Raw genomic sequence first — 20,628 nt, 5'->3', positions numbered from 1 at the left:
GTAGCCCATGGAGCCACAGAGAGAGAGAGAGAGAGAGAGAGAGAGACTATGATCATTGTAGTGAATTGTGATCTACTCTTCAGAGTGCATCTCACATGGACCTCACAGTCTCATTTCACCATGTATTGAAAGCATCTCCCTATGAATGACACAAAGAATGGAATATGTTCCCAATACACGGTGGGATGAGTCTGTGAAGAGCAGATCCAGACTCCATTGTAACACCTACTTTCTACTGTTACAAGTGGTGATTAACAAATGAGCCTATATATCAGGCTCGAAGCTTGGTTTAAAGCGAGCCGAGTTCAAATAGCTCGTGAAAGGGTTATATATTTAGTGAGCCTAGTTGTTAAATTATTTATGGGCATGAACTAATTAAACAAAGTTTCTTTTAATAAATAAATAAATGGAATAAAGAGTTATATATTTAGTGAACTATTTAAATGTATGTTGAATTTTCAAAACCTATTTATATGTATCTTATAGGATGGCCCTATATCAAGAGTGAGCAAATGGGTAGGTTTTATTCGGAACCAAATGGAAATGATCTCAAATCGGCCTTGAACTAACTTTTACCCAATTTGTTATATGATAGGTTCTAGATCCAAATTCTTGGAACCCAACCTAGGTCGGTTCTAGGGTTTAGGGGTTTATCCTATCCGAATTGACCTGATGAGCTGGCCTTGGAACCAAAGTTGCCTTGAAATAAACCCCAAAATATTTTTTTTTATTTTAATATCTAAATATGTAAAATAAATAATATAAAAGTTAATACTTACTAAATTTAAATTATAATGACAAATTTTGAACCATATATTAAATTACTCAATTTAATCAATAAAGATAATATAATTTATAAATTATATATTATTATTATTGAAAATCAAGTTTTTTAAAGGTCATGCTTCATTTTTTTTTTTGAAAGGGGAGAGTAAAGAAAGAATAGGTTCCATAGGTAGACCCTGGAACCGCCAAGGCCAAAATCGAGACTCGAACCGACCTTCACAATGTAGGTTCCAATTTCAAAAACTTGGAACCAACCCCTATAGGATAGGTCCTAGGTTCTACCATGAAACCGAACTGACCCATGCTCACCCCTACCCTATATAACACAAATAGGCCATCTGTTAAAGAAATACCACAGCTATTTGATACACTATTCAATTCTTGTATATTCCCATCTTTATCCTTGTTCTTCCTTCCTCCCCTCTCCTAATCAAACGAACAAAGGTTTCTAGCTTAAGCCTTAACCCTTTTCTAAATCCAGCCTAGAGCCTAGAATCTTTAATTATTTGAAGGGCTTCTTTCTAAAGCCTTGAAGTCTCACTATTCCACCAATGTCTATTTTCTCAAGCTCAGTTTGGAAGGATTACAAATACAAATATATAGAATGAAAAACTTTACATTTTGTATGTATTTATACAATATATAATTATATTTGTACTCCTTCCAAACTGAGCGTGATGTGGTTATTTTAATACACGGTACAAATTCAAAGGTGGGTTGGCTGACCTTCTGAGAGCAATGTCAATGATGATCAAAGTCATAACTGACAAAGTACCGTTATGATCCAAAAGCCACTTGCGACGTCGTCGTCGAAGGAGCATGATAGCATGGTCGATTAAAGGGAACAAGGAACATTGACATATAATGTGGTCAAATGGGTTCTTAACCTTCGAAAGTTCAAAAAGGTATATATAAATTGCTTTTAAAAGTTTATGGTATATACAAGTATTTTCTCAAAAAAAAAAAAAAAAAAATATATATATATATATATATATAAAATTAACCCTAAAATAAATAAATAAAATGAGAAAATCTTGACATTTGAAGATGTATTTATACATGGACGCAGGGAGTAGCTTTCCCTAGTATTCCTCGTATCCGATCAAAGAGACATTTTTTGGTCAATTACAATTACAAAGACCCCTTGTATTATGGGGTCAATGGTTATTACACCTTGAACCTTTATTGTCGATAAAGGCCCTCTAACTTTTATTTTACCACAAAGCCCCTTTCATTGGAGTTCCATCATTTAATGTAAAAAAAGATTGACATTCAACTATTTAATTTGATTTGTTTATGATTCATTTATTTTTCTAAATATAATATTAAAGTCCTCTTGATTGCTCTAATAGATCATTGCAGATTTCTATTTGGATTTAATATTCAAATGAAATGGTGAGTTTTTTTTTTTTTTTTTTTTTTTTTTTTTTTATAGATATAAATTTAAGGTTTTGTTTGGGTTTTCTTGGTTTATTGGAGAAAGTGGTGAATAATTTTTATATTTTAAGATGAAGAGAGACATTCATGTCAGGGAAATGAAACAAGAATTAAAAAAAAAACTTGTTTTTCTAAATTAATGAAATGATTCTTATTATTTTAGCTGGTTTCATTTAGAGAAAATGGATTTTTTTTTGGGTCAAATAGGGTTTAAGAAGGGAGAAGAAAATAAAACAAGAAAAGTTCAAGTAAATATTTTGATAATTTAACGCATTCCTATAATTTGATTTAACTACAGGGGATATTTTTCTAAATTGAAAGCTCAGAAGCCTCCTGTGTTGCAAAAAAAAAAAAAAAAAAAAATAGAGGTTTCAAGGAGTGTGCTGAATTAGATTGGAGTCTGAGAACATCTCTTATACTTGTATGTTATTATTCATGGGAGATGTTTCTAATAGATAGTGACTCACAACATGTACCAGGGTACATCAAGAACATCTCCCATACTTGTGTATTATTATTCATGGGAGACGTAATCTTTATAATTTACTCTTTTCTTAGATGGGCCTCAGCTTCAATGTATTTGTATTGTGATGGAGCAGGATGTATTGTATAAATCCACGTCATAGTGTGTATTGAAAACATTTCGCATGAAAAATAAGAAACAAGAACGAGAGTTGTTCATTTCTGTTGAGGAACAGATCCGGACCCCTGTTGATGTACATAAAAATTTCCGGTTCGTTCGTTTCTGTTCAACGAGTCTATGACTCTATGTAGCGGGAAATTTTTCAAAAACCAATCGTACACACCAGTTCATTATCTCCTTTTGACGTTTTGACCATGACCAGGGAACGTTTTCTGGTCTTTCCTAAAACTACAACCCCGGATCTCCTGAAAGGCTGAAATAAAATTCTACAATTTCATTCATGTTTAACGTCTTTCTTTTGATTACTTACTTTTTTTTTTTTTAATAAAAACTCACTTACTAAATACAAAATATTTGATATTTCATATGTACTTGCATTTTCTCACTTGGTCCGCTTATTGATCAGTGTGCAACATAGCAAGCAAACGCAAATCGTTTAGAGATCCGAATCGATCATTCACCTATAATTCCTCTAACTTATTAATCTCAGCATCAACCTAATGAACTTGAGTGTAGGCAATTTCTATAGTAACAGGCTGAAGTTATGAATAGTAAGCACTTCTAAGTGCTGCATGCATGATAGCAGTGTAGGCAGCTGTAGACAGTAGTGACACAATAATCACTCACTAGTTCATGCGGCCAAGGTTTTGTTCAGCTATAAATTAAGTTTGTGATGCAGAGTGGGCCATTCTGGCCTTATGGGTCCAACAGTACTTAAGCTTGGATAGTGTCCAGCAATGTACGTAGCTAGATGCCATGACCTTCAACGAGGAATTGGAAAGAAGAAAAAAAGCAAAAGGACAAAAGGGGCATCTTGATTCTTGAATCTTTGACGTATAAAGAGAAAAGTACTGAAGTTTGAAGAGCTAGAGATAAAACTTTTCATTCTCGAAATATCTCCACTCGCAGTCGCCACTAATAATCGGTTCTTTCCATGCTCCTGTTTTGGAACCTCACCAACCTTAGTTGGTTAGTAGACTGTTCATGAGCCAGGTTGCCCACAATATTAGTTTGGCTCAACGTGTTTTTTATTGGGTTTGGACTTTGGACATGACTTCAGACCCACGGGTCCAGGCTTTAAGCATCAACCCTGATTATTTTTTGGACCGGACTTGGATTTTTTCAAATAAATCCAATTGGATAATATTATATAAAATAAAAAGACTATATATATATATATATATATATATAATACATTATTAATATACCTCCATCCTTCTGTCTAGATCGGGCTTTGGGCTTGGACTCGGGCGTTAATAAAGAGACGAGAGAGATTTGCAACCACATCCACTAACTCAAATTTAAAAACCGGTGAAGAGGTAAAGCTTGCTGGTTTTTGTTGACTGAAAGTTTTTTTTTTTTTAAGGTGGCCTCTTGAACCTTAGGAGGGACAGATCACATATAGGAAACTCCCACCGTAACAGTACTGGGTCAGCACAAAAATTACATAATAGCATCTTTTCTTTTCTTCCTTTCTTTTTTATTTTTTATGTGACAAAAACAAGCTCGATGGATCGTTCAGTGAAAGTGCCTAATTGATTTGATGAGGAATATACGCACATCAGATTTGCGCCTTATACTTGCTTCTCTGATCCTCAAAAGCTCAAACACATGGTGCGCATATGGATAAAAAGGGACTAACAAAATGTAGCGGTTAAAGCAAGCCCTTATATATATGTACCTTTAAGGACACGGAGTCGCAGACATCCAAATCATACATCTAGATTCCTTCTCTCTCCACACAGGGCAGCTCCTTCAGATTGATCTGATCTTCCCGCCTTTTTCACATTCACTTTTCATGAAATGAATTCATAATCACTTTCACCAGCTAGGAAGAATGCTCCATCCCACGGTGGATAACAAAGCCACGACCCCCGTGTTTGATTAAACCCTGGGCCTCTGCCTCTTGAGTGAACTCCGGTATTCGAAATTAGACACCTGGGCCAGATTTATTTGTGTTGGGTTCGGATTTTGGGTCAAGCCTCGTTTAAAATTTGGCAAAAGTCAAGCCCGAGCCTGGCCTATGAACAGGTATATTCGAAATTGAGCAACGAGTATATGTCAAACGTGAAATGTGAAGACTCGGTATATATTAATAAATTTTTATATTTGATTTATCTTCAAAACCAAGAAAATATTTGATAAACCGTCTACTAACAACTAGGGGCTAGTGGTTGAGTGAATAAACACTCAACTGTTGGGGGAAATGTTAAAGTGATTGTTTGGCATCGACGTTGTTTTCTAAAAAAATGGCACCACAACATTATTACGAACAATGCAATGACGTGCCAGCACACAAAAAAAATTAGGAGTGTAAATATTTACTTGTCCATGTGGAACGTGAAATGTCGAGACTCAAGATTGACGAACGAGGAGGGATGAGCCATGTGGTTCTGACTTCCGAGGGCGTATAGGTTAAGTTGGTAATAAAATGAAAAAACCCGCTAGAAGAAGGGCTCGAACCTTCGACCTTGTGGTTAACAGCCACACGCTCTAACCAACTGAGCTATTCCAGCTTATTGATAAAATATATTCAATTTATTTAAAGTTTTTATTTGGACATAAGGTCGATTGGCAGATCTCCTGTTATTTCATATAAAATGATAAGTCGGTTGTGGAAATTGAAAAGTCGAAACCCCTGAAATAACAAGACAATGACAGTGTTTACGTTATTTCACCATCAAATTTGGAATCATGCATTGGTCTTGGTTCCAATCGAACTATTTTGTCGATGAGCAGGTCCCATGGCATTTGTCAAATGTGAATTGTTTCTTTTTTGTTTTGGTCACATCAACCACTCGATCCCATGCATGATATACGTCGGTTGCCCTTGCCCAACATATGTCTTGTAATTGTTTCAGGTATAAACCACGGAAACGAAATGGTGTACGTTCCTCCTCTCAACTTTTATTGGTGTAGAAGACTATTAAAGTTGGAAGAACAAGATTGCAAGATGTGTCCACATACAAAAAGTCAAAAGCACAGAATTGAGAACTAACTGCTTCTACTTGTTTTCATGGAGTAATATTAATAATGCTTCTCAAATTAGGCTAGAATTCCCAACGAAAGGCGCCAAACAGATTGATTTGATATAAACTCAATTATTATTACCCAAAAGAAATAAGTGCCGAATTAAGTGTAGGGCCTGATCCTGATGTGCATTTGGGTTGGGTATACTGATCGAATTGGAAACAAGTTGAGAAAATGGTCCCCCTCGATTTTGCAATGGAATCCGTTTCCTCCCTTGTCCAAAGACGGGAATTATATATAGGCCAATAGTTGGATTCAGATATGATGATAAAAGGTAGGCACATCATGTGAGGCCTTGTTCAACGTAACCTACTATTCAAACTTCAATAGCTAAAGCCTCAAAAAAGAGGCCCCTCTCTCTCTCTCTCTCTCTCTCTCTCTCTCTCATATTTTGCAAATATATTATTTCTCCTTCATGAGTAGAGTAGTCGAGAGCAGCAGTATTATTAGGTTCATCTGTTATGTTGGGTGGTTCATGGTTGAAAAACAAGTGTGGAGTGTGGAGATCTATACTAGTGAGTCTCCGATCGCCACTCATCACCGCCATCATATCATTTGGGTGAGGTAGGACAAGCAGTTAAATTTAACGCCGCGCCCACATCATCTCCCAACTTCAATTTAATAAAGCATATATATAAATCCTGTTTATTTTTTAATTAAAAAAAAAATTTGTGTCCAGAAACCAAATCAAGAAATCTAGGATGCATCGATCGCCCATGAAACGTTGTTTCATACATTATGAACTAGCTAGTAAAGAGAGGTTGATTAAACACATATCATCACCTTAACTCAATTTAATTAGTAGATTGGATTAGCTAGCTGCAGGTTAGCAGCAGCAACAGCAGCAAATATATATGAGAATTTTAAAATCCAGCTGCAGCATGCAGGATGAGTACCCAGACTGTAAAATATATATATAATACAAAGAGAGAATAGACTCTTCTTCTTTTTCTTCTTCGTCTTCTTCCATACAGATAACAGATCTATGCGATCACTAATTAATGCAGTGCACGTGCAGAGACATGCAATAGCTTGGGGGGGGGGGGTGTTGACGAGTCAACTCATACTATCACCAATTCATCAGGGCACCCACCTTATAAGTAGTGTATGTAATAAACATCACCCACAAAGCGCCTGCTTGTTCTTTTTTGGGTGTTTATATATCCATTTACAATATTAATACATGCATGCTTGATTCCCTTGTCTTTCACTTTTGCTTTGTATTCACACCAACTTTCATTAATTACATGATTCTACGTACGTGTATCAAACTTACGTTTAACCTGGATCGAACAAGGAACAGAGTATCAAAGTTTCCAATAACCTAATTTGTTTGGAGGACTCAGGACTGTTTTTCTTGTTCATGGTAATTAGCTTGGTCTAGCTTTCCCTCTTAATCGATCTGACACATGAATTACCCTTTATTAATGATTCAACATTCAAGATCATCTCCCTCATTAATTGCTAATGGCATATGTAGTGGGCCGGGTCAAACTCAGGACAGCCTTGGCCCTTGGTAAGTGGTTGGTTCCCCCCGTCCATCAATGTCAAATTAAATTATCTTATGGGAGTTTGATTGTCCTATGTTGAAAGTTTTATTGCAGCAAGAAGGGGTCCTGTGTCCATATAAACCATGCATCAAGTTTAAAAAAACGAAAGCAGTGGCACTATCTCTATCACTCTATGGGTTGTATTGGTAAATCTTGTTAATAAATCAAATGATTGATGCTGGGATCATTTTGGAGACTAATTCTTTCTTAGCAGTTTCGATATTCCAGTGTTTAGTTTTGTTACGTAAATAAATGTTTTCAGGAGACACAGACCTTTATGATTGTCGATTGATTTGATTTAGGGTGGTGGTTTCTCTTTCTCTTGTGGCTTTAATTTTTGTTTGCTGATGGTTTTCATGGTTGTTTCTCTATGCATGATGCATGATTTCAGGTTTTGTTAATTTTTCGTAACAGTATAAAAACAAATATAAAACTTAGGATGAAAACTGTTACCAAAGAATTCTTTGGTTAGGCGCATGCATGAAGAACTGTAAAGTGGGAGAGGGATATAAATATATATATTAATGAATGGTGAAGATCATTTGTACAGACAACAACAAGGTCTGACTAATGAGGTAGGAATGCGGGATACATCATGTCGTCCGCTGATCTTGTCCACTTCTACCCTTATCACCACTTGCATCTTCGGGGACAGCACTGATTAGAATTTCTTCTGGGACTGGGATATGGCGGTCAGACCGACCGACCGTCCATCCTTCATTTATCAGGCTTCAGCCAGTGCAATATTCATTTGAACACTTTTACAGTTATGCATTGGGTATATCTTCGTTTTTCTGTACTTTATTTCATAAAAAGATATTCCCGATCGAAAGCTATAAAGGCTGTTCGAACGAGCGCTTCACTGACTGAATCCGGTTTCGATTTATGCATGCTTCTTCCAAGTTCCAACCACTGTGTTCACAAAGTCTGTTGAATACCCCTTACCCCCTCCATCACGACACACAATGTAGCGTAGGACTTTGTCTCCATCCATCCTTCATGCGCATCTACATTAATTCATAATTAAATACCCCATCTCTACCAAACATTAATTCAACTAATCAACTTCTATATATACGATATAGAATGATGCATAGGATGGGATGGATGATGGATCAACTCAACGGTGGGTGCTGGTATACTTTATGCTTGTTTGTATTAGCAAGAAGTTAAACAATATTTCTTTAATAAAAAAGACGGTAATTAAACAGCAAACTAATTAACTCCATTTTTATTTTTATTTATTACAACTCACACTCACACTCACTGAAATTCATCTGATTCCACGACCTCACCCAGTCATAAATCACTATATATCATCCCATCTTGTGGAGAGGATCATTCCGTCGGCTACGTTACGTTTGGCTTTGTTCGATCGCCCACAGTTTCGACTTTCGAGCTTTGGGCACACAACAATAACAGAAAATAACAAATTAAAACAAAAAACAAAGAAATTAAAAAAATAAAAAGACAATAAAACTATTTTTCTTTAATCTGTTCTCTATTTTACTTTTATATATAATTTTTTTTTTATATTTCAGATACCCTCCTTATTCTTATTTTATTTATTTTATTTTTCTATTACTTTTTATTTTAATTTTGAAATACAGAGCGGGTGTCTTAGTAATGACCTTAATATTTTTTACTTGATATTCCATATCCATGACATAAATAAATAAGAAAATAAACCAATTCCCCCAATTGAATCTCCCATTGCCATAAATAGGCGTGTCAATTGGATTGGATTTGGTCCAATCCGATCCAGTCCAATGTGAGTCTATGACAAATGGATTTGGTTTAATCCAGTCCAATGACCATTTTGGATCACTCCAGGGACTGCCCAATCTGTTTAAATTCCTGTTAATTTAGATTGGTTTCAACTCAAATCCGATCTATTGACACCTATGCACATATCTTTTATCAATGGACTAGATATTGGTTCAATCCAATATAAATTTATTATGGATGGATCAAATCCAATCCAATATATTATATAGGTCCATCCAATTTGTCTAAATTTAATGTCTTATTAATCTGTCCAATCCGTTTAAATAGATTTTGATTTAGATGAAATCCAACCGGTACATTGACACACCTAACCATAAAGGATGGGGATATTATATAAGAAAGTTTGCATAGAATTACTGCAAAAGGCCAGAACTAGATGCTTAACTTGTGATCTGAATAAAGATTAAAAGATGGGAAAAGGGAAAGTTGGGATGGAAGACCTTAAGCAAAATGCTCTCCAACGTGTGAGAGAGGACTGCTACAGCAACACAACACAATGAAGCAATAACGTCACATCCCTCCTCTCTCTCTCCTTCCCAAATCCCTATGACCCAACAAACAAACCATTCCCCCTCCTTTCTCTTTTCTCTTTTCTCTTTTTCAATTTTGCATCGCAAGGGCTTGTTTGTTTGCAAAGTAGCTATTTTATAGACATCGGATACCCCCACCACCACCCCATCAGCCATCAATCGTTCTATCTCCAACAGGAGTACGAGAGACATCATTACCCCAAAAGCAATCCCCAGTTATATTTTGATCAGAGAGATTCAGAGTTCATTCTTTTTCTTTTTCTTTTTCTTCTTATCTTCTTGTTGTGACTTGTGAGTAAGCGATCCGACCCGACTTTACCGCAGTGAAGAGTCAGTGACTCTATTCCACGTCTTTTCCTCTGGTTCAACAAGTGGTTTTTTTCAGTGGACGGTGATCCAAACGGGTCCGTCCATGTGTTGCCGACTGCGTTTTGTCGGATTATTTCCAATTTCCCATGCCTTCCACCTTTCTCTTTCTTCTTATCCTTATTATTATCTGTTAAATAAAATTATTTTGTCATTATATAAAGCCACTTTGAACTAAATTGACCCAAGTACCCCCCATAACAGGAGAAATCCCATTTCTCACAAAATAAATGATGAAAGGGTAACTTGTGGAAACTTTACCTGGACAAAATTGACTTTCCCTTTTCATCTACAGGAAGCAGCTAATAAACAACATAAGTGAACTCTTGAGAATAATTAATGGACGTCTCCCTGGTGCCAGCCAAAGATGTGGAAAATTGGGGCAGGAATAGGCTGAGGTTAACGCAGTCATTTCCCCCCCACTAAAACATAGAATACATGAATTCAAAGAAAAAAAAAAAATCCAAATCATCTCACCTGTCACCCCCAAAAAAGTCGCAAAAGCAGATTCTTAAAACCACGTGGCATTCAGCCCATAACATACATACTCCACAAACTCATCGTACAAAAATGCGGCTTCTCCTGACGTCAGCCGGGCATCTAGATCTTACTGCTGCGTGCCGAGAGAGAGAGAGAGAGAGAGAGAGAGAGGCTTCCCTCTCCTCAGTTCCACCCTCTCAGCCAGCAAACTCCAAAAAGCAGGGCTTAGACTCAGTAACTGAGAAAGAAAAAGAAAACAAAACAATCAGAGGAGAAGAAGAAGCACAATTAACAGCAATGAAAGTTCCTTGTCCCAATCTTTTTTTGTTTATTTTTTTGACTCTGCCTTCCATAATTCACCCGTCAAGAGCGGTGCCCAGAATTCAAAACTTGAGCACGGATGCTCACAGAAGAATTCTACACCAGCCCTTGTTTCCGGTCGACTCCACTCCTCCACCGGACGAAGAGCCCCCGCCTCCACCTCCAGGAGGCTCGGCTTTCCCTAACCCAGATGAGCCCTTCTTCCCAGAGGTACCCACTGGTCCAACCCCGGATCAGACCCAGACTGCCAGTACAGCTCCTCCTTCCAATAACATCTCTGGCCCCGTTGCAACTGCAGCAACACAGCAAGCCAGCCCAACAAAGAAGGTTGCTATTGCAATTTCTGTCGGAATTGCCACCTTGGGTATGCTCTCCGCATTGATATTCTTCCTGTACCGGCACCGGGCAAAACACCCTGTTGAATCTCGGAAGCTTGTCCGAGGGAATTCCCGACCGTTTCTACAAGAATCAACAGCCTCTGCTTCAGACTTTCTCTACCTCGGAACTGTGGAGCCTTCGAATGGGAGAGGACGCAATCAGCCCAATGGAGCAAGCTCTTTCCCTAACAACAAGCTAACCTCGATCCATCAGTCGGAGCTGCATCGTCCAAGCCCCGACCTTCAGCCACTCCCGCCGCTGGCCAGGTCTCCAAGGAGGACTTCACCCCCTGCTGCCATGTCATCCGATGAGGATACATATTATACTCCCCAGGGCTCATCAGTTGGGAACGGTGGAAGTCCTTCCACATCTGTTACACGTCAAATTCTTCCCACAACCACCACTTTGGCGATGAATTCCAAAAGCCTCACCAGTGCCAGTAGTTCTACTCCTCATTCTCGGAGGTCTTCTCCCAAATCACGTCTTTCAATGTCTTCTCCTGATGACAAACATACCATCGTACCATCAATGCCACCTGCACTAGCACCTCCTCCTCCTCCTCCACCACCACCCCCACAACCGTTGCCACCGCCACCACAAAAGTACCAAGTTCAAGATGGTCAACCTAAAACACCATCGCCTCCCAAGCGGAGGGCGAAGTTTCCATCCCCACCTTCTCCGCCACAAAATTCGGTTCGTCCTCAGTCAATCAACGATCCATCACCAATGTCATCTAAAATACAATTTCCACCTCCACCTCCACCTCCACCTCCACCCCCGCCACCGCCTCCACCACCAGCAGTGCTTAGGAAAGGAAGACCTACAGAAACAAAGGTATCGGCGTCGATTCCCGTTCAGACATTGTCTAGGCCTCAACCTAAGTTGCCTATTCCAAAGGTTGTTACTGAGACAAAAATAGCAGTACCAAATGCAGAAAGTACTCAAGGTGGTTGTTCTTCCGAGCAACTCAATGCAGGCAATGATATAGATGGGGCAAAGCCCAGGTTGAAGCCGTTGCACTGGGACAAAGTACGAGCAACTTCAGATCGAGCCATGGTGTGGGACCAATTAAAGTCAAGTTCATTTCAGTAAGTAGCATGTTAATAGACTTGATTACTCTGTGCTACTTACTGATTAAATGGTTTTTAATCTTAATTATCATGCCACTTGTTTACAGATTAAATGAAAACATGATTGAGACTCTTTTTGGCTGCAATTCAGCAAATTCGGTTCAGAAAGAAGCGACTAGAAGAAGTGTGCTCCCTCCCGTCGAACAGGAGAACAGGGTTTTGGACCCAAAGAAGTCACAGAATATAGCTATACTTCTGAGAGCATTAAACGTAACAAGAGATGAGGTCTCTGAGGCACTCTTAGATGGTATGTTGCCTGGTCTTCTCCCATGTCTGCTCGGTGATACGGGCCTTAATTGTAGTCTATGATTCATCCATAAAAGAAAGACATGGATATATTTCCTATATGGTAGTTATACACATGGCTTAAGACAATTACTAGCTTGTAATAGAGAGAGAGAGACTCACACTATTCCACTACTACTAGAACTCATAGTCCCATAGAAGTAGACATCTTAGGACACATGATATCTTCTGCAAAGCATAGAAAACTGTCCTCTATAGGACATCTGCAACAAGCAATGCCTAGGGGCCTAGGGGCTGGGCCAAGATAATACAACTCATAACACATCATTCTAAATCAGTCAGGTTATTAGTTTCTTTAATCAATCCCAAACTTCAGGCACATAAGTGGAAGTGACATCAAAGATGGTTGCGATGAATTTTAACTTACAACCACTTTTTTAAGTTATCTGCATTGAGAATCCTAATTACAAGTGCAATAGATATCCCAAATTACATCACCATGATTACCCAACTTAAACAACCGCAACTATGTTGGTGCTTTAACATTCGAGAAGTCTCTAGATGCATAAGTTGTGTGCTTATTGAGCCCCTGTCATTCATATAAACATGTACTTAGTCATCAAGAAAAGATAGGTTAACTAAGAAAATAGAGAGAACCCAAAGAACCATAACATGTCACCACAAGCTACTGAAGGATTTTCTCCACAAACAACTGAAAATGGATTGTTTACTATAATTCAAAGAATAGCCTCCACATTTTTTACTGCGCTTCTTATTTGTTCATAACAATTACTCTTCATCAATGTTCATTTTTAATCAGTTCTCTTACCTGGTATGTGATTGTGTTCCAAAGAAACACTTATGGTGAACTTGCCTCTTCTCAGATTTTGTTATCCAGTTTTTGCAATAGATCTGCATTTTGTTTATGCAGGAAATGTTTGATTGGTATCATTTCCTATGCACTTGTTGTGTAAAAGTGAAACAAATCAATCTGCCTTCATTTTATATTTTTTGTGGACATCATTTATATGAAAGGTATGTCCCATCATTAATTAATGGTTCTATTATGTTAGTAAGCAGTATAGATCTGTGGTATGTGGACTACAAAAATCAAGTATTAATATCAACGGGTATATTACAAGCATCAGAGCTTATCCTATCTACAACTTCAATATTGCTTGTGTCTACTCCAACTTAACAGGATTCTTGCTTGTTGAAGAATCCTTTCAAAGTAGACAAAAAATGTAATTTATGTTATGGTGTAACAGGTAACCCTGATGGTTTGGGTGTTGAGCTTTTGGAAACTCTGGTAAAGATGGCCCCAACCAAGGAAGAAGAACTAAAACTGAGGAACTACAATGGTGACATATCAAAACTAGGATCTGCAGAGCGATTTCTCAAGACTGTGCTGGATATACCATTTGCCTTTAAAAGAGTTAATGCAATGTTGTACAGGGCCAATTTTGAGGCAGAAGTAAAATACTTGAGAAAGTCCTTTGAAACCTTAGAGGTACTGTTGCCTGAAAACTCCTAAATCATTTCTACTCGGTATTACTCTTGAGTAACAACGGTCATTCATGAAATGGAATTCATTGTTGTGACACTTTGACAGGCAGCATGTGCAGAGTTGAAGAACAGCCGGCTATTCCTCAAACTTCTGGAAGCAGTTCTCAAAACAGGGAACCGGATGAATGTTGGCACCAACCGTGGTGATGCTAGAGCTTTTAAGCTGGATACACTATTGAAACTAGTAGATGTAAAAGGTATTGATGGAAAGACAACATTGCTCCACTTTGTAGTGCAGGAGATTATTAGGTCAGAAGGTTCAGGTTCTGACCCCGCAGTGGAGAACCCTCCTACTAAGATGTTCCCAAAAGTAAAGGATGAGGATTTCAGGAAGCAAGGTTTACAGGTTGTGGCTGGACTGAGCAGAGAACTTGGGAACGTGAAAAAGGCAGCGGGGATGGACTCAGATGTCCTAAGCAGCTATGTATCAAAACTTGAAATGGGGCTTGAAAAAGTCAGGTCTGTTTTGCAATATGAGAAATCAAATACGCAGGGGAACTTCTTTGAAGCAATGAAACTATTCCTCAAGGAGGCTGAAGAGGAGATCATTAGAGTCAGAAGTGACGAAAGAAAGGTGCTATGCCTTGTAAAAGAGGTGACGGAATACTTTCATGGAGACACAGCAAGGGAAGAAGCCCATCCTTTCAGAATTTTTGTGATTGTAAGAGATTTCCTCTCTGTGTTGGACCAAGTTTGTAAAGAAGTTGGACAGATGCAGGAGAGGACAATGGTGGGTTCTGCCAGATCATTTCGGATATCTTCTAGTGCTTCATTACCAGTTCTTAACAGATACAATACTAGACAAGATGGAAGTTCAGATCAAGATAGCTCGTCACCTTAGCACATGCACCCTGTGAAGAAATGGCATTCAGAAAGGAACCAATTAAACAGTGACCCTATCGTTGCACATCATTTTTTTTTGGTGGGGAAGCTGGCTATGTAGAGTGATGATAAATTCCCCCACAAAATGGACAGGATCCTCTTAGGTTATAGGTGGTGCTTCCAAAAGGGAAAAGAAAAAAAAAAAAACTGTATGGAAATTAAAGAAGCATAACGTTTGCAGACTGGAGTCTGGAGACCTAAGAATCCATTAATAGAAATTGAAGTTGACTCAGATGTCACATCAAAATCCTACACCCAACAGGAAGCTCTACGAGATACATGAAACTAGTCGGGACTGTTTCACATTTTATCGTCAAGTGTGAACTACTAGAGTAACAATGACACAGTTAAAGTTAAAGATATAATAATCTTTCAGCCAATTTATTTAGGAAAAGGGGAATGTTCCTTGAATTTTGGGATCACTTATTTTTTGTGGTTCAATGTAGTTGAAATAATTCATTGTGAGTAGACTAGCTGTTGGTTAGCTGTTATTTCGTGGAGGGATTTTATTGGTATATCGTGCAAGGGATGAATACTTCTCCCTCTCTTCTTTGTATATTGTCGAACCAATAAATCTATCTTCCAACAGTCATGGAGAAAAATCGTTTCAAAGTGCTTCACTCTTTTTCCGTTGCTTTCTTTTTGAACATTTATTTTCAATTAAAGGCAGCAATTAGGTAGCAAAGCTCCACCATCATGCAGTTCCTACTGTGAATCGTGTTCCACCCGAGTAAGAAAAAGAGATTGCTACACAGTTAGCAGGAAAATTTAGATGGATGGAAATTACACTAAATTACAGTCCTCACCATCTTCACCTTATATCTCTAGCCTGTGATCGCAGAGAACAGAAGCCTAATGTATCTAAGTGGTTTGTTTTTTCAATGATGTCTGAGATCAAAATTAGAAAAACCCCACTTTCCAATCAGTGACTTTTGGGATCGATTTGAGTCCCCATTAGTTCTCAGATGTGAATATCGGAAGGGAAATTGGCATCTTTGAAATTACGATTATTTCGTATTTTCATTTTGTTTGAGAACCACTTTACTCTTATGCGGATGGAATGTATGGACCCATTTAAGAAAATAGATTTGATCAAGCTAAAAAGAATACACTGATTGTTTTGTCCATTCGTATAAACCACTGAAACTGAAATCGCTTTGTGTGGTCAAGACTCAAGATTCGTGGGAATTCGCATCCCAAAATCCGATTAGCGGTCGGGCCCTTCTTCTCCACCAGGAGGACATGATATGGTTGCAGTCATCAGTTGAAGCTACTTTTGGCCAAAGTAGTTTCTTAACTTTCTATTACTCGTGAAGTTAAAAATGTCCTAAACGATGTTTCTCTCTCTCTCTCACACACACGACATTTATCCCACTTCCGTAAATAAAGATCAAAGTGAGAATTCCGTAAAATGATTCTTTGCCTCTTTAATTTGCTCCAGAGTACAAATACAAATACGTAGAGCGCAAAATCTTCTATTTTATATTATTTTGTATGTATTTATACAGTACATATTTATATTTGTACTCTTCTTACAAAAAAAACAAAAAAAAAAAACATAGGTTTTGACAAATTCTTTTATACAAGTTTAGGCCGTAGAATTCAAGGCAAAACTGGAAAATAGACCGGTAGGTCCATTATCTCAGGTAGAGACAGCATATTCGAGTGAAAAGAATTGGCCTCCACCGAATCTCTTTGTAGTTAGAATTTTCCTCACTAAAATTTTCCACTTAATTTCATCTTTCTTGCTGTGTGTCTGCAATCTCTCCTTGAAGTTCCTGCAATGGCAGAAAGCTCTTGTTTTAGTAACAATTTTAACTAAAGTGACTGGTGATTATAAAGTTAGAAGTGCATTAATTAGTCTCAGAAAGTAGGAGACATTTGCTTAAAGAGGAAAAGGAGGAGGAAAGAAAAGGATAGGAACAACCAGATGATTGATCCATTGAAGCCATAAGAAAGCATAATAGAAGAAGGGAAAAGTTGATAGGGAGAACCTGCACAAGGGAACCCTGCACTCATCGGAGTTGGCACAGAGGCGGGAGTGAAGTTCGAGGAGCTGCCACATTCTCTTGCAATGGATGCAACCCCCTGGAACTCTCAACTTGCAAGCAGCAAAGTGACGGACGAGCAACTCAAGCCCCTTGCATGCTGCAAACGTACAGGGTGTCTGGTCCCCCTTGAGAACTTTGTCATGGGGTCCAATTGTTCTACATCCATCTCTGCATATGTGAACAAGGGCTTCCATTGCCTCGTATAGTTGTAAATAGATCTTCCCCTCTTCAACCTTTTTCATCCTTTCTTGCTTTCTCTGCAACAAAAACTAAGCATTCTGAGAGGTTGGATAAAAGGGTTGGGAGCCCAACTTTCACTGTTATCATTTACCAGCCACGACCATTGATTCTATATATCTCCATTACTCTGATGAGCTACCATGAGAAAGAAATCTCACCGAAGCAGCTTCAACCACTGATTCTATAATTTCCCTTTCTAGATTTGGATGACTTTGCTTCATTGCCTTCCATCCTTCGGTGTAAATAACAACCTTGAAGTTCTTCAAGATCATACGATGACACGCGATACTGAGACGAGGAGCGTCACATAATAGTGCAAGCTGGAACACATCTACTACGTTCTCTGTAGCGAGTAAACTCCGCTCTAGTTGCAGCTCGCATGCTCGCTTCAATTGGGGAACCACATATGCGTGTGACAGCACCAACAAATGCAGTACAAATTCATTCATTTCTTCTTCCTCGTAACTACAAGCAGAAAATATCAATGTGAAGAGCAGAAATTATCACTCGAAATCGTGAGTATATTAATTTCTATTCATCTGGCCGGGTTGCTGGAAGACATTATATACCAAGATGAGTACAGGAATCGAATGAACACTTGTACTGCTTTGTGGGGGACACCATGAATGGAAATTGATCGCTGACGACCACGGCCTTTGGTATGCCTTAATATGTTCCTCAGCACAGGAGAAGCCATACCCTGTTGGCAGATCGATGATGAAATGTCGCCAGTGCTATAACAAGGAAAACATTGGATGAAAAGAAACAGAAACAGTACGTAGTTTGTTAATGTAGAAAGAGAACTCACGAGAACGTCGGCATGTGCACAAATATCACCACCATCATCTGTACTAATACGCACATCAGCTCTATAGCCTTCATGGAAGAGGCGATCCCACATGTTTCTGGTGCAAGTAGTAACAAGGCTGTATCCCCTCACCGGTGATCCAGCCTTATTCAGAAACTTCTCTTTCTGGTCATAGCTAGTTGTCGGTAGCTCAGTAAATGGAGGTGCCGCCGGCGCCGAGGAGACCTTCTCTGTAACTTGGCAATCCATCTTTGTGTTCTTTATCTGTTCGTTTATTGTTGGATCTGCAGCCTGCTGCACATTACATTACCGTATTAATGTTACACAATACACATCGTTCGGTTTGACTAAAGGATATGATATTGTCAGCTGCCACGTGACGTGATGAATATCATAATAAAGATTGATTGCGTTGATTTGGATTTTCTATCCAACGGTTGCATGTCATGCCATTAATCATTATGGAAAATTGAGGCGGAGTGGATTCGGGTTCGGGTCAAACAACCTTCTTTCTCGAAATGCCACAAACAAAGTCACACGGGATGGGTTACGAAGCAAACCCAATTTCCTGCCCACAACTCACTACCCACACTTACTGTAGGTAGCGCGAGGGGGTCTAAAACTGAGTAGGAAATCTGGGTTCGTTACGAAGCCGATTCAAGAACAAAAATTATACGGGTCAATGACGGTTCATGACGTGTTCACTCTTGATTGGCTAGTTTGTAGCAGATCCCGACCCGTCAACCTCACGTCACCAACGTGGTCCTAATTTCGTGAACTATCACGTGCGTTGGATTGGCATCTTGAGTTTTGATTGACAGGATAGACTTAGACCCAGACTCCATTATTCCTGATCCACAAGCCCAGACATGCATGATTGATCTAGAATTACTGATCAACAAGAAGAACGCTATGTTCTACCAATCGCCAGTGATAACAGATCCCAATCCAACCGTCAGCACATATGCTTGGTTCATTTTCACACCATTGGACACATTCAAATTAAGGCAAATTCTATGATGCCGAAAGAACTTTGACAAGTCAAAAATAAAAAAAGAGACCATGCTTTTGGTTTGGGAATGAGAAGCCTAAAGATAAAGATCAGGGAATCAAAAAAAAAAAAAGGGCGACAGAAGAGAAGTGAAAGAAACTACAAACCCTCATGCTTTGTTGTTGTGTCTAATTCAAATGAAACCTGAAAGAAGCTTCAAGAGAATCACCTCCCTTCTTTCGATCCTACGATCAGTGAATCTATAAGGCTAGAAAAAAAGAAATCCTAAAACCCCTTACCGGCCTCAAAGAACCCAAACCACTAATCCTCCCTTTCACAGTGTGAAAGGAGGAAAAGAAATGGGGTGAGTCTCAGAGGCTGGAAGCGGTTGTGCCCAGGTGAAGATGATGATGACGATGATGATGATGATGATTGCGTGGTTTTAAGTCGAACAAAGAAAAGCAAAGACCCAGAAGGAGAGAGATGGATGAGAAGAAGATTAGTGGACGATAATGGACGAAGGATACGAAATTAATTAAAAGCCTTTTATTTCCAGTTCCGTAGGCGCAGACATCGGACGAAACCGAAACGTGTAATTGTAGATAGACCGGTATATCGCTCCGTCTCTGTTCATCGTTCACGCGTCTCTTAAACTGTTTTTAACAATTTTTAGGCTTTAGCCCAACAAACTTAACAGCTAACTGTACACAGAAGGTTTGCCGGTCGACACCAGTAGAGGAGGAGACACTGAGATTATTATATTCTAATTAAGACAAACGACACGACCCAGAACAGAATTATGATGTCCAGTTTAAAAGTTGCTGGATTGATCAGGATTACGGGCAATGGCGGAAACCCATTTCCTATCTCTATTAGATGACTTTTCATTCCAAAATTAAATTAAAAGGGCATGGACACCATGATTCACCTAACGTGTCTGCGAAAGGACTTGTGACTTGTGAGTTGTGAAACCCAAAGGAGAAGGGATAAAATTAATAAAGGATTAACTTTGTAGGATGTTCCGTAAAGAAACCTCCCTGAAATTTTTCACTTTGTTTAACACAATTGATTTTGTACGCAATCTACTGTATGCCGGTTCAGTGCATACGTATGTCAAACTTAAGGACGATTGATGCATGTTGAACAAGAAAACCACTAGAATATATAGCTCAATTACTCGAAGAAGAAAGATTACGTTAAATTTCTTTACTTGGACGCCCAATGGTTTGTATCATCACTTTGATTGGATCCGATCAGAGACCGATACGACAGACTTTAATTACGACTCTTAAAGTCATCCATTACCATTAGAGTAACACTGACTTGGACTGAGAATCTCGAAGGAGCAAGATAAGCGCCATTGTCTAAACTCTAAACTAAAGCAGTCTGAAGTTGAATTGGGAAG

General features: G+C 38.7%; 2 protein-coding genes and 1 non-coding gene across 6 annotated transcripts; 1 reads left to right on the top strand and 2 right to left on the bottom strand.

Moving 5' to 3' along the window:
- Positions 1–5,308: 5,308 nt before the first annotated feature.
- Positions 5,309–5,382, bottom strand: TRNAN-GUU (transfer RNA asparagine (anticodon GUU)). The gene has a single exon. It is a non-coding gene; the product is annotated as a tRNA-Asn (tRNA).
- A 5,094-nt stretch (positions 5,383–10,476) lies between these two features.
- On the top strand, positions 10,477–15,745 carry LOC148850131 (formin-like protein 6). Its single transcript, XM_088942942.1, has 4 exons — positions 10,477–12,397; positions 12,487–12,686; positions 13,954–14,195; positions 14,298–15,745. The coding sequence occupies exons 1-4, from the start codon at positions 10,569–10,571 to the stop codon at positions 15,090–15,092; spliced, it is 3,066 nt and encodes a 1,021-aa protein (XP_088799068.1). The 5' UTR covers positions 10,477–10,568; the 3' UTR covers positions 15,093–15,745.
- Positions 15,746–16,592: 847 nt separating this feature from the next.
- BT4 (BTB and TAZ domain protein 4) lies at positions 16,593–19,731 on the bottom strand. Of its 4 annotated transcripts, none has more exons than XM_088946415.1 (6): positions 19,391–19,731; positions 18,233–18,526; positions 17,994–18,124; positions 17,583–17,889; positions 17,128–17,441; positions 16,593–16,911 (listed from the first exon to the last, which is right to left on the bottom strand). In XM_088946415.1, exons 1-6 carry the CDS (start codon positions 19,394–19,396, stop codon positions 16,776–16,778), a joined length of 1,188 nt encoding a protein of 395 aa, XP_088802541.1. In that variant the 5' UTR covers positions 19,397–19,731; the 3' UTR covers positions 16,593–16,775. The 4 variants fall into 4 exon arrangements, with proteins under 4 accessions (XP_088802541.1, XP_088802542.1, XP_088802544.1 ...); XM_088946416.1 differs by having other exon boundaries at positions 18,233–18,523; XM_088946418.1 differs by having other exon boundaries at positions 17,994–18,158; positions 18,233–18,523; positions 19,391–19,647.
- Positions 19,732–20,628: the final 897 nt, after the last annotated feature.

This window comes from Nelumbo lutea, chromosome 5, assembly GCF_056320005.1.
Source record: "Nelumbo lutea isolate HS-2025 chromosome 5, American lotus-T2T, whole genome shotgun sequence".
NCBI lineage: Eukaryota > Viridiplantae > Streptophyta > Magnoliopsida > Proteales > Nelumbonaceae > Nelumbo > Nelumbo lutea.
This window is presented reverse-complemented; position numbering and strand designations above follow the sequence as displayed.